Source organism: Leptodactylus fuscus, chromosome 7, assembly GCF_031893055.1.
Source record: "Leptodactylus fuscus isolate aLepFus1 chromosome 7, aLepFus1.hap2, whole genome shotgun sequence".
Taxonomy (NCBI): domain Eukaryota; kingdom Metazoa; phylum Chordata; class Amphibia; order Anura; family Leptodactylidae; genus Leptodactylus; species Leptodactylus fuscus.
Window position 1 is genome coordinate 148,606,176 of NC_134271.1, and position 14,088 is coordinate 148,620,263.

Consider the following 14,088-nt stretch of genomic DNA (forward strand, 5'->3'; position numbering starts at 1 on the left):
TCACAGCTCCGCCCACTGACAGACACGCCTGAAAGCAGCGAATACCTCTATCGCCCCCTTCTGATGTGTTTTGGGCTGAGGTTATAGAAGCAGCAGCTGATATGGAAAGGGTTAAAAGTGTGTAAAGTCCGAGAATGAAAAGTGAAAGTATTTTTGCAAGAAGTTGCTGACGCCATATTGTCACTTTCAGAGTTTGTAACCGCAAGGAGAAAGTGCAACACAACTTGTATATGTGTGTATTATATATGTGTACTGTATATGTATTATGTATGTGCACTGTGTGTGTATTGTGTACTGTATATATATATGTATTGTGTACTGTATATATGTGTATTATATATGTGTTTACTGTATACATGTACAGTATAAGATATTCCTTTAATAGTCCCACAATGGGGAAATTTCAGTGATACAGTTTCATAGATGGTACAGTAGTATATAACAAGAGAGAAACACATACAAGCTCATGGCAGATAGAGAAATACTAGGAATCATAGTAACTAAAAAGAAAGAAACAGACACACTGCAGGATCATTTAGTTCTCTGTGCGGAGTGATGTTAATAATAATTTATAATAATAATAATAATAATACAGCCGACTTGGTTCTAGGACACGAGGAGGGGGGTCACAGCATGTGGATATAACAGGCAGAAATTTTTGCAGAGGTGGGGGACATAGGAAGCTATCATGATAACATGTGGCAGTTCCTTTGGTAGGTGGTGAGATCTCCTGCTCACAGCTGATAGTTCGGTATCTTGTATCAGCACTATTGTCCATTAACCACAAAAAATGCCCCAAATGTCCTTCATCACAAGCCCTCCTCCTCCTCCTTTCTTCTTACCACTGTGTTCTACTGCCCAGAGAGGTCTGAAGCCATCCAGGTAGACAGGGTGCTGCTCTCTTGCCAAGCTTCCATAAACTCCTGGGGTAGGTGGGTGATGGTAGGTTCTCACGTGTCCACAGTAATAGAAAGAAATACCAGTCAGCTGTAGCATCTTCACACATCAGCAATTGACGCCAAAAATCATCTCCTTGAGAGAAGAAGTCCGCATTTCCATGTAGGTTTCTCTTCCATGCCGCATGGTGAGCCATGCTGTCCTAGCTGGGGGGATGGTAACAGGCACATGTGGAAACCAGCTGAACCAGGTCTTGAGTCCATGCTTTACAATATTGTATGTGTGTATTATATGTGTGTACATTGTGTACTGTATACATGTATATTGTACGTGTGTATGAGTATATCATGTATTGTCTACGGGTATGTATGTGAGTGTTGTATATATGTTTAAGTGTATATTATATGTTCTGTATGTTGTATATAATGCATGTAAGTATGTGGTATTGACGCCATTTTGGGGAACATATCGCTTTTTTGATCACTTTATAAGATGCTTTTTCAGTGGCTAACAGACATAAAACATGGCGTGGAGGTTCAGATTTTTTTATGCCATTCAGCATACAGCGTGGCATGACAATACCCGGTATGGATGTGATATGGTTATATTATTCATTAAGTATTCTGGGATGGGGGGGGGTCTAATGTGTTTTGATATTACTTTTAGGGGTTTTTTTTTAATAAAACTTTAATACTCTTTAACAGTATTTTTTAGTCCCTCTGGGGAACTTTAAAGGGGTTCTCCAGCTTCCAAATATCTGCAGTGCTAACCCCTCCCTGCCCCCTTTACCTGCCTGTATTTTACTTGCCGCTCCTGGTATCCCTGTTACTTACATGCAGTGAGTCTGCGGACAGACTACATTTCCCAGGATGCATCTGCTGCTCTCACTCTATGAGGGAAAGCAGGAGAGAGCGTCCATATATAATGTCACAGCATCATGTGACCTGAGATGTGGGAGGGGTTTATTACCTGTGCAGGGGAGAGGGGAGGGGCACACAGAGAGTGAGAGCAGGCAGATGGAGCATGAGAAATGTAGTGCGTCCACCAGTCTGCACCAACATTGGGACGTGTAGAAGACACCTGGGATCAGATTTCGGTTCAGACATGCTTGTATCTGATGGAGAGCCCAGAAGGATTCAGGCAGAGGTGAGCCGCCGATCCTGGATGTCCGGTCCCCACGTCTGACACTGCGGGAGGAGGTCTGTGGTAGGACAAGGCCCAGTAGTGGAAAGTCTACACCTCAGGCACTACTGGGGTAATCTGTATAGCCTTAAGGGATGGAGGGGAACGGGGACATGACGGAAACCTATAGACAGGGTCATAAGGTCAGGAGGGGATCCGAATAGTTGGGGCTCAGAAAACACTTCCATCAGATGTGGTGGGGACGAAGACCTGTCTGTCCTAAGATGGTCCTGATATAAGGGCAGGCTACATAGACCAGGGGCTTTATCTGCCCTCCATCTCCTATGGGTCTATTATTAGGTAGAGCTGTGTTGTCACAGCCCCGCCCACTGACTGCGAGGTGATTTGGGCTGAGGTTATATAAGCTGCGGCTGATTCGGAAGGGGTTAAAGGTGTGTAAAGTGCGAGAATAGAAAGTGAAAGTAATTGTGCAAGAAGGTGTGGTCACTATTATATGTACTGCAGAGCGGTAACACGGGAGAAGGTAAGTGCGACACAACTCACTGTATATGTGTGTTATATATGTGTGTGTACTGTATACATGTATGTTATATGTATGTATTGTGTGGCGAATGTGTGTATTATGGGGGTGTACTGTATACCTGTATATTGTGTGTGTGTTCTGTATACATGTATATTATATGTGTCTGTTGTATGTATATTTTGTGCTGTATGTGTGTATTGTGTATTTTATGACCCCGCTGCCATGTACTTAGTAGATCGGGTTAGATTGACTGCACCCTGTAACAACCTGAAACCAAAACTAAGTACAACCCGACCTCCGCCTGCTCAGGACATGTATGTAATGTGTAACAGAACATGGGAACGCCATTACTTACCCATTATACACGGAAGACCACATTACACAGGATAGGATTAGATACGCAGCTCAGTATACGGTATCACACAGGATAGGATTAGATACGCAGCTCAGTATACGGTATCACACAGGATAGGATTAGATACGCAGCTCAGTATACGGTATCACACAGGATAGGATTAGATACGCAGCTCAGTATACGGTATCACACAGGATAGGATTAGATACGCAGCTCAGTATACGGTATCACACAGGATAGGATTAGATACGCAGCTCAGTATACGGTATCACACAGGATAGGATTAGATACGCAGCTCAGTATACGGTATCACACAGGATAGGATTAGATACGCAGCTCAGTATACGGTATCACACAGGATAGGATTAGATACGCAGCTCAGTATACGGTATCACACAGGATAGGATTAGATACGCAGCTCAGTATACGGTATCACACAGGATAGGATTAGATACGCAGCTCAGTATACGGTATCACACAGGATAGGATTAGATACGCAGCTCAGTATACGGTATCACACAGGATAGGATTAGATACACAGCTCAGTATACGGTATCACACAGGATAGGATTAGATACACAGCTCAGTATACGGTATCACACAGGATAGGATTAGATACACAGCTCAGTATACGGTATCACACAGGATAGGATTAGATACACAGCTCAGTATACGGTATCACACAGGATAGGATTAGATACACAGCTCAGTATACGGTATCACACAGGATAGGATTAGATACACAGCTCAGTATACGGTATCACACAGGATAGGATTAGATACACAGCTCAGTATACGGTATCCCACAGGATAGGATTAGATACACAGCTCAGTATACGGTATCCCACAGGATAGGATTAGATACACAGCTCAGTATACGGTATCCCACAGGATAGGATTAGATACACAGCTCAGTATACGGTATCCCACAGGATAGGATTAGATACACAGCTCAGTATACGGTATCCCACAGGATAGGATTAGATACACAGCTCAGTATACGGTATCCCACAGGATAGGATTAGATACACAGCTCAGTATACGGTATCCCACAGGATAGGATTAGATACACAGCTCAGTATACGGTATCCCACAGGATAGGATTAGATACACAGCTCAGTATACGGTATCCCACAGGATAGGATTAGATACACAGCTCAGTATACGGTATCCCACAGGATAGGATTAGATACACAGCTCAGTATACGGTATCCCACAGGATAGGATTAGATACACAGCTCAGTATACGGTATCCCACAGGATAGGATTAGATACACAGCTCAGTATACGGTATCCCACAGGATAGGATTAGATACACAGCTCAGTATACGGTATCCCACAGGATAGGATTAGATACACAGCTCAGTATACGGTATCCCACAGGATAGGATTAGATACACAGCTCAGTATACGGTATCACACAGGATAGGATTAGATACACAGCTCAGTATACGGTATCACACAGGATAGGATTAGATACACAGCTCAGTATACGGTATCACACAGGATAGGATTAGATACACAGCTCAGTATACGGTATCACACAGGATAGGATTAGATACACAGCTCAGTATACGGTATCACACAGGATAGGATTAGATACACAGCTCAGTATACGGTATCACACAGGATAGGATTAGATACACAGCTCAGTATACGGTATCACACAGGATAGGATTAGATACACAGCTCAGTATACGGTATCACACAGGATAGGATTAGATACACAGCTCAGTATACGGTATCACACAGGATAGGATTAGATACACAGCTCAGTATACGGTATCACACAGGATAGGATTAGATACACAGCTCAGTATACGGTATCACACAGGATAGGATTAGATACACAGCTCAGTATACGGTATCACACAGGATAGGATTAGATACACAGCGCAGTATACGGTATCACACAGGATAGGATTAGATACACTGCTCAGTATACGGTATCACACAGGATAGGATTAGATACACAGCCCAGTATACAATATCACACAGGATAGGATTAGATACACAGCCCAGTATACAGTATCACACAGGATAGGATTAGATACTCAGCTCAGTATACAGTATCACACAGGATTGGATTAGATACACAGCCCAGTATACAGTATCACACAGGATAGGATTAGATACACAGCTCAGCAGACAGTATCACACAGGATAGGATTAGATACACAGCTCAGTATACAGTATCACACAGGATAGGATTAGATACTCAGCTCAGTATACAGTATCACACAGGATAGGATTAGATACACCAGTTTAACAGACTATATCAGACTCAGACATTATAAGCTTAGATACTTATCTCATCTACATTGAGATACCTGAGACCTATCTTCTTCATCTCCTCGCTGTACAGATGGACTCCAAGGTGTCAGTGTTCGAGCTACAGAACGACTGCTCAGTAAAACGACATGAGGTCCCTCTGACGTTCCCCCGGGACAGTAGACGTAACCTCTGCATTGTCACCAACCAGAGGACTCAGCTACATCTTCTCAAGAATTCAGAAGGAAGCCCAAGACCTGAAGAGGTGAGAGGTCTATGTGAGCTATAATATGTGCCGGGGGATCCAGATGTTGTCTTCTACTGGTGGGTGATCTCTTGGTCGTCTTTCACTTATACATCACCATTGCTTTCTCCCTATATACAGGATGTTGCTTTCCAAGAGAAGAGAATATTCCAACATGGAGTGTCCACCAAGGTGTTTGCCATAACCGACGTAACTGACAATGCTTGGGAGGTGAGGACCAACATATGACTATCGGGGGTAGGATATCAGGGCCAACAAATCATTGCAATAGAAAGCAGCAGGAGATTCCCATAGCCATGGTCATAGTGATGTACCCTAGCCAAGACCCCTGACTGGCCGCCAGGAATATATATTACCAGTGTCCAGGGAAAGTCCCATTTATGGCCATGGTGGTTTCCAATCCTACTCTGATCTTTCAAGATCTAGCATTACCCCTTTCCCATTCTGTTTTCACCCAATACCGTATCTTCCCACCATTACAGGTCCGCCTGTTGCTCAGTCCATCAGAAATCGCCCGTCTGTCCTCAAACTTCAACTTGACGGGTTTTGTCATTGGCTGCTTGGTGAGTATATAGAAGAAATATACCAATCTATAAGGTAGTAGTCACCTCCACCATAATCTATCTAGCCTAAGTCACCCGGACCCTACTGAGTATACCCTAAGTCCGATCACCACATCTTCTCAAAACGCCAGAGATTTCCCTGTTCTCCTTGACGTGTCTTCACTCTTGTAATCCACAGACGATTGAAGAGTATCAGGATTGTCTGTCATCCCTTTGTGGTCCTGAGGCTGAAGTGAAGAAACTCTGTATGGCAGCCGCTCAGTTCCTCAGCTTTTCGGAAGACAAAGTCAAAGACTATTGTAAGGACCTTGAGAAGATCCTGATCGAAAAAGTTGGAGCATCTCGCACTGGTCAACAGAGAATGGAAGACATGGTGACAGTAGCCCTGGTGGCATTGGCAGCAGCTGAGGTGGCAACATCTGTCGGAGGATCTAAGAACTTTGATTATAAAATTCAGAAGGAAAAGACTGAGGAAGATCAAAGCGAGCAGGTAAGAAGCAAAGTCCACAAGGAAGAATATCACTACTATAATACTGCCCCCTATGTACAAAAATATAACTACTATAATACTGCTCTTATGTACAAGAATATAACTACTATAATACTGCTCCTATGTACAAGAATATAACTACTATAATACTGCTCCTATGTACAAGAATATAACTACTATAATACTACCTCGTATGTACAAGAATATAACTATTATTATTTATTTATAAAGCACCATTAATTCCATGGTGCTTTACATTTGGGGGTTACATACAATACACAGAATATACAGGTAGATATAATACTAACAGTGACCGATTGGCACAGTGGGGTAGAGGGCCCTGCCCGCGAGGGCTTACAAACTACTATAATACTACCTCCTATGTACAAGAATATAACTAATATAATACTACCTCCTATGTACAAGAATATAACTACTATAATACTGCTCCTATGTACAAGAATATAACTACTATAATACTACTCCTATGTACAAGAATATAGCTACTATAATACTGCCCCCTATGGACAAGAATATAACTACTATAATACTGCCTCCTATGGACAAGAATATAGCTACTATAATACTGCCCCCTATGGACAAGAATATAGCTACTATAATACTGCCCCCTATGGACAAGAATATAACTACTATAATACTAATCCTATGTACAAGAATATAACTACTATAATACTGCCCCCTATGTACAAGAATATAACTACTATAATACTGCTCCTATGTACAAGAATATAACTACTATAATACTGCTCCTATGTACAAGAATATAACTACTATAATACTGCTCCTATGTACAAGAATATAACTACTATAATACTGCTCCTATGTACAAGAATATAACTACTATAATACTGCTCCTATGTACAAGAATATAACTACTATAATACTGCTCCTCTGTATAAGAATATAACTACTATAATACTGCCTCCTATGTACAAGAATATAACTACTATAATACTGCTCCTATGTACAAGAATATAACTACTATAATACTACCTCCTATGTACAAGAATATAACTACTATAATACTACTCCTATGTACAAGAATATAACTACTATAATACTGCTCCTATGTACAATAATATAACTACTATAATACTACTCCTATGTACAAGAATATAACTACTATAATACTGCTCCTATGTACAATAATATAACTACTATAATACTGCCTCCTATGTACAAGAATATAACTACTATAATACTGCCTCCTATGTACAAGAATATAACTACTATAATACTACTCCTATGTACAAGAATATAACTACTATAATACTGCTCCTATATACAAGAATATAACTACTATAATACTACCTCCTATGTAGAAGAATATAACTACTATAATACTACTCCTATGTACAAGAATATAACTACTATAATACTACCTCCTATGTAGAAGAATATAACTACTATAATACTACTCCTATGTACAAGAATATAACTACTATAATACTGCTCCTATGTACAAGAATATAACTACTATAATACTACCTCCTATGTACAAGAATATACCTACTATAATACTACTCCTATGTACAAGAATATAACTACTATAATACTACCTCCTATGTACAAGAATATACCTACTATAATACTGCTCCTATGTACAAGAATATACCTACTATAATACTACCTCCTATGTACAAGAATATACCTACTATAATACTGCTCCTATGTACAAGAATATACCTACTATAATACTACCTCCTATGTACAAGAATATACCTACTATAATACACCTGCTATGTACAAGAATATACCTACTATAATACTACTCCTATGTACAAGAATATAACTACTATAATACTACCTCCTATGTACAAGAATATAACTACTATAATACTGCTCCTATGTACAAGAATATAACTACTATAATACTACTTCCTATGTACAAGAATATAACTACTGTAATACTACTCCTATGTACAAGAATATAACTACTATAATACTACTCCTATGTACAAGAATATAACTACTATAATACTGCTCCTATGTACAAGAATATAACTACTATAATACTGCTCCTATGTACAAGAATATAACTACTATAATACTGCCTCCTATGTACAAGAATATAACTACTATAATACTACTCCTATGTACAAGAATATAACTACTATAATACTACTCCTATGTACAAGAATATAACTACTATAATACTGCTCCTATGTACAAGAATATAACTACTATAATACTGCTCCTATGTACAAGAATATAACTACTATAATACTGCCTCCTATGTACAAGAATATAACTACTATAATACTACTCCTATGTACAAGAATATAACTACTATAATACTGCTCCTATGTACAAGAATATAACTACTATAATACTACTCCTATGTACAAGAATATAACTACTATAATAGTACTCCTATGTACAAGAATATAACTACTATAATACTACCTCCTATGTACAAGAATATAACTACTATAATACTACTCCTATGTACAAGAATATAACTACTATAATACTGCTCCTATGTACAAGAATATAACTACTATAATACTGCCCCCTATGTACAAGAATATAACTACTATAATACTACTCCTATGTACAAGAATATAACTACTATAATACTACTCCTATGTACAAGAATATAACTACTATAATACTACTACTATGTACAAGAATATAACTACTATAATACTACTCCTATGTACAAGAATATAACTACTATAATACTACTCCTATGTACAAGAATATAACTACTATAATACTGCCTCCTATGTACAAGAATATAACTACTATAATACTGCTCCTATGTACAAGAATATAACTACTATAATACTACCTCCTATGTACAAGAATATAACTACTATAATACTGCTCCTATGTACAAGAATATAACTACTATAATACTACCTCCTATGTACAAGAATATAACTACTATAATACTACACCTATGTACAAGAATATAACTACTATAATACTACACCTATGTACAAGAATATAACTACTATAATACTACTCCTATGTACAAGAATATAACTACTATAACACTGCTCCTATGTACAAGAATATAACTACTATAACACTGCTCCTATGTACAAGAATATAACTACTATAATACTGCTCCTATGTACAAGAATATAACTACTATAATACTGCCTCCTATGTACAAGAATATAACTACTATAATACTGCTCCTATGTACAAGAATATAACTACTATAATACTACTCCTATGTACAAGAATATAACTACTATAATACTACTCCTATGTACAAGAATATAACTACTATAATACTACTCCTATGTACAAGAATATAACTACTATAATACTGCTCCTATGTACAAGAATATAACTACTATAATACTGCTCCTATGTACAAGAATATAACTACTATAATACTACCTCCTATGTACAAGAATATAACTACTATAATACTACCTCCTATGTACAAGAATATAACTACTATAATACTACTCCTATGTACAAGAATATAACTACTATAATACTGCTCCTATGTACAAGAATATAACTACTATAACACTGCTCCTATGTACAAGAATATAACTACTATAATACTGCTCCTATGTACAAGAATATAACTACTATAATACTGCCTCCTATGTACAAGAATATAACTACTATAATACTGCTCCTATGTACAAGAATATAACTACTATAATACTGCTCCTATGTACAAGAATATAACTACTATAATACTGCTCCTATGTACAAGAATATAACTACTATAATACTACTCCTATGTACAAGAATATAACTACTATAATACCACTCCTATGTACAAGAATATAACTACTATAATACCGCTCCTATGTACAAGAATATAACTACTATAATACTGCCTCCTATGTACAAGAATATAACTACTATAATACTGCTCCTATGTACAAGAATATAACTACTATAATACTGCCCCCTATGTACAAGAATATAACTACTATAATACTACTCCTATGTACAAGAATATAACTACTATAATACTGCCCCCTATGTACAAGAATATAACTACTATAATACTACCTCCTATGTACAAGAGTATAACTACTATAATACTACTACTATGTACAAGAATATAACTACTATAATACTACTCCTATGTACAAGAATATAACTACTATAATACTACTCCTATGTACAAGAATATAACTACTATAATACTGCTCCTATGTACAAGAATATAACTACTATAATACTGCTCCTATGTACAAGAATATAACTACTATAATACTGCTCCTATGTACAAGAATATAACTACTATAATACTGCTCCTATGTACAGGAATATAACTACTATAATACTGCTCCTATGTACAAGAATATAACTACTATAATACTGCTCCTATGTACAAGAATATAACTACTATACTGTAATACCGCTCCTTAGATTCTAATAATAATACCGTTCTTTTTCCCTAGATTCAGGAAATGGTCAGGATTTTTGACGTGGAGGCGAATCTGTTAACTGTATCACACCAAGGAAAGAGGGTGCAGATAATATTTAGGAATCCCTGTCCAGATAACTGGGTGAGTAGAGATTTTTACAAAATTTTCAAAAATGCCCCGCCCAGAAAATGCATTATTTTAGGCAGGGTCTGTGCTGAGGTATGATGGAGCTCTACTCAATGTTGCCATCTTTGGCAATACTACTTCATGCACTTGTGTGGTCCTCAGAAGGGTGGGCCTTCATAAAATCCTTGGGTGGGCCATGGTGGGACTTTGTGACTGTGGCACCATGATTAGCCAGACTTCAGTATCATATATAGTACATTGCAACCATAGCAAGTACAACAGAACAGCGCTACCTAAAGGATAACCTGCTATGAAAATCGGCACCGGATGTTCTCATTACTAAGGCTCATACTTCTCTCTCCATATCTCCAGGCATCAGGGGGCAAGAAACTTGTGGAGTCTGGAGAAACATTTGGGTTTGGACTATGTCATAAGGTGGTCTCCATCTCTGAAGCCAAGTCTGAGGTAAGATATCCTGTGGTACAGTAGATACTGCTTGGTCCTCCAGTCACCCTTTTACATATATATGACCTACCTACAATCCATGAATCGGGGAGCTCTGGGCCTCCAAGTTGGAACACATGAGGTCACCATGCCTGGTGTCTGCAGGAGGTGGTGGACATACACCTTGACCTCCACCACATTGAATGATGTTGGTGGATGTCCACCGCCCATCATTTTCCACAATAGAGGATATTTCTTAAAGGGGGGCTCCACCTAAACCAAATAATGTCACCAATTCTTTTCTGGTCATGTCCATGGTTCACCCCGGCCACCATTTTACATTGTGACCTGGCGTGGATGGAATCCGCTATGTCCTCACACTGACCGAGCCGGCTTATCTATAAAGTGTGACTACCACCGAGATCTCTGCCATAGCATGGCCACGCCCCCAATCTTTGATACATTGTATCAGTTGTGTCATCATAGGTATATAGCTTAAGTAAGACCGCTTGTACGGTGTGAAATTCTTGTCTGTATGGTTATGGAAGGGTTAATGTTCTCCAAATTTTAATATCTGTTTGTTTTACAGATACAATTTCTGCAGAACTTGCAAGAATCCTACGATCTTGTCCCGATCTTCCACCTTCCTGCTTTCGTGGAACACTTATTGGTAAATGCTAGAAGGCCAATGATACAAGTACAAGCCCCGCCCATAATACTGTGACCACACCCAAATTATTAATGGGCGTGCCTATTCAGACAAGTGTAAAGTCTATGGAGGCTTCCAGTTATGTTTGAAGGGCCCACCAAAGGTGTAACTTGAAGCCCCCAAATCTTTAATGGGTTTTCTAAATGCTATGGCATTCAGTATAGCAATATATTTGAGATGGTAGAGGAACCTTTGGGACCTCCTTAGGCCCCAGAACCCACTAGTGACCTCTGTAACCCCTATAGCTACATCCCTGGTCCCCACATTCACTCTGGAGATGTTATACCTTGGGTTACCCTACCTACGAAGCATAGGGTGATCCTTTTATAGGTTCGGTTTTTAGATCCTCAGTTCTTTATCTTTATTACAGATGACCTCATCATGGAGGAATAAGATAGAACTTTTCCTGAAGGATAAAGATCAAAGGAAGGACATGGTTCAAGAACTGTCCACCTTGGCTGTGAGGTTCATCTGCGGCAAGGCCTGTCACCAAGAGACCTTCTTGAAGGAGTTTCAGGGGGCAATGTTGGAAAAGTGGTCAAGTTTAGAAGCCTTGTTGGTGGGTGATGAAGTAGTATGCTCCTTTGGTATTTTGATGGCCATCTTGGCTGCTCTGACGGCTAAAAACATTGCGGATAGACCCAATATCGATATCGAAGATGAAGAGATGACCATCACAACTAGGATTGAAGAAAATGGTGAGGAACAACCTGACTTGGGTAGTAGTCTTGACGATTGGGTCAAACTAGAACACGAGTTAGATGATGGGGGTAATGGCGGTGCTGAATCGAAGACTGGTAGCACCGATGAACCAGGACCAACTGATCAGGAAGGCATTGATGATTCTTTGAAGGCTGAAGACCCGCTAACTGAGACTGTGACAGACGTTGGTATAGCAGATAATCCTGAGGAAGAGACTGACAGTGATGATGAGAATTTTTCTAAACATCCAAATTTCCAAGACAATGTTCATGAAAGTAGCCCCACCAGTCCAGATACTAAAGGAGGTCTTCACGGTCAGGGCAAAGGTGGTGGTCCAAGTCTAGATGATTCCTATGATGATGGGGCTAGAAGAGTAGCACAGCCAAAAACTGTAGGAGCTGAAGAGAAATCTCTGGAGATAAAGGTCTCATCTTCAAAGAACAGAGTCTTCTATACAAGTTTTATTGGCCTTGTCTTTCTTCTAGTGCTTGCCATGCTCACCAACATCTTGCCACAATCCCTGGGCTCTGTTCTTCTTGCCCTTATACTGGGCCTTCTGGTCATAACATGGCTAGCAAGTCGGCAACCATAGTGTCATCTGCTTCTCTTGTTTTGATATAATTAAGCTTTTTGACCAAATATGATCTTCTTGAAGGTTACTGGTGAGTCCAAATATGATCTTCTTGACGGTTACTGGAGAGATTTTGGCCAATGGTCGTTATAATCAATTGTCTTACACGTAACCAATTATATTTCTAGCTTTGTAATAGTTAAGAAGACCCGGTCACCGGGACATCATACAGTGATCGCAAAGATCAGAATGAGCCTCCTCTGTCCTTGGGTGAAGTTTTCTTGGATGCCTTGTGGCCACCATTACTGAGCTATCTCACAGAGGCCCTTGATGACTGTGCTTGTCCCGGTGAGATGTCATCTTTAAGCAAAGAAATCCTTATATCTGTATTTTCTTACTGCATAAGCTAAGAGATGTAACCACGACAATAAATCTTATATTTGTCCAAGAAATTAGTAAGTGGCGTCATCATATACTGCGTGTCAGGTTCTTACGGGAAGTACGAGACTTGACCATTGGCCTAAAGTACCAAAACAATGGAAACCCCAAAAAGGGACCCCATTTTAGAAACTACACCCCTGACCGAATGATCATTTTGGGACTAAGACTCCTTCCTGAAAATTAATGTACAAAGTAAAAATTTTATAGAAATG

At 39.0% G+C, this 14,088-nt stretch overlaps 1 protein-coding gene across 1 annotated transcript; it reads left to right on the forward strand.

Annotated features, from left to right (window-relative positions):
- The first annotated feature begins 170 nt into the window (after window positions 1-170).
- Window positions 171-13,850, forward strand: LOC142214325 (uncharacterized). Its single transcript, XM_075283248.1, has 9 exons — window positions 171-212; window positions 5,284-5,454; window positions 5,575-5,664; window positions 5,937-6,017; window positions 6,196-6,507; window positions 10,917-11,024; window positions 11,382-11,474; window positions 12,043-12,123; window positions 12,533-13,850. The coding sequence occupies exons 2-9, from the start codon at window positions 5,284-5,286 to the stop codon at window positions 13,454-13,456; spliced, it is 1,860 nt and encodes a 619-aa protein (XP_075139349.1). The 5' UTR covers window positions 171-212; the 3' UTR covers window positions 13,457-13,850.
- Window positions 13,851-14,088: the final 238 nt, after the last annotated feature.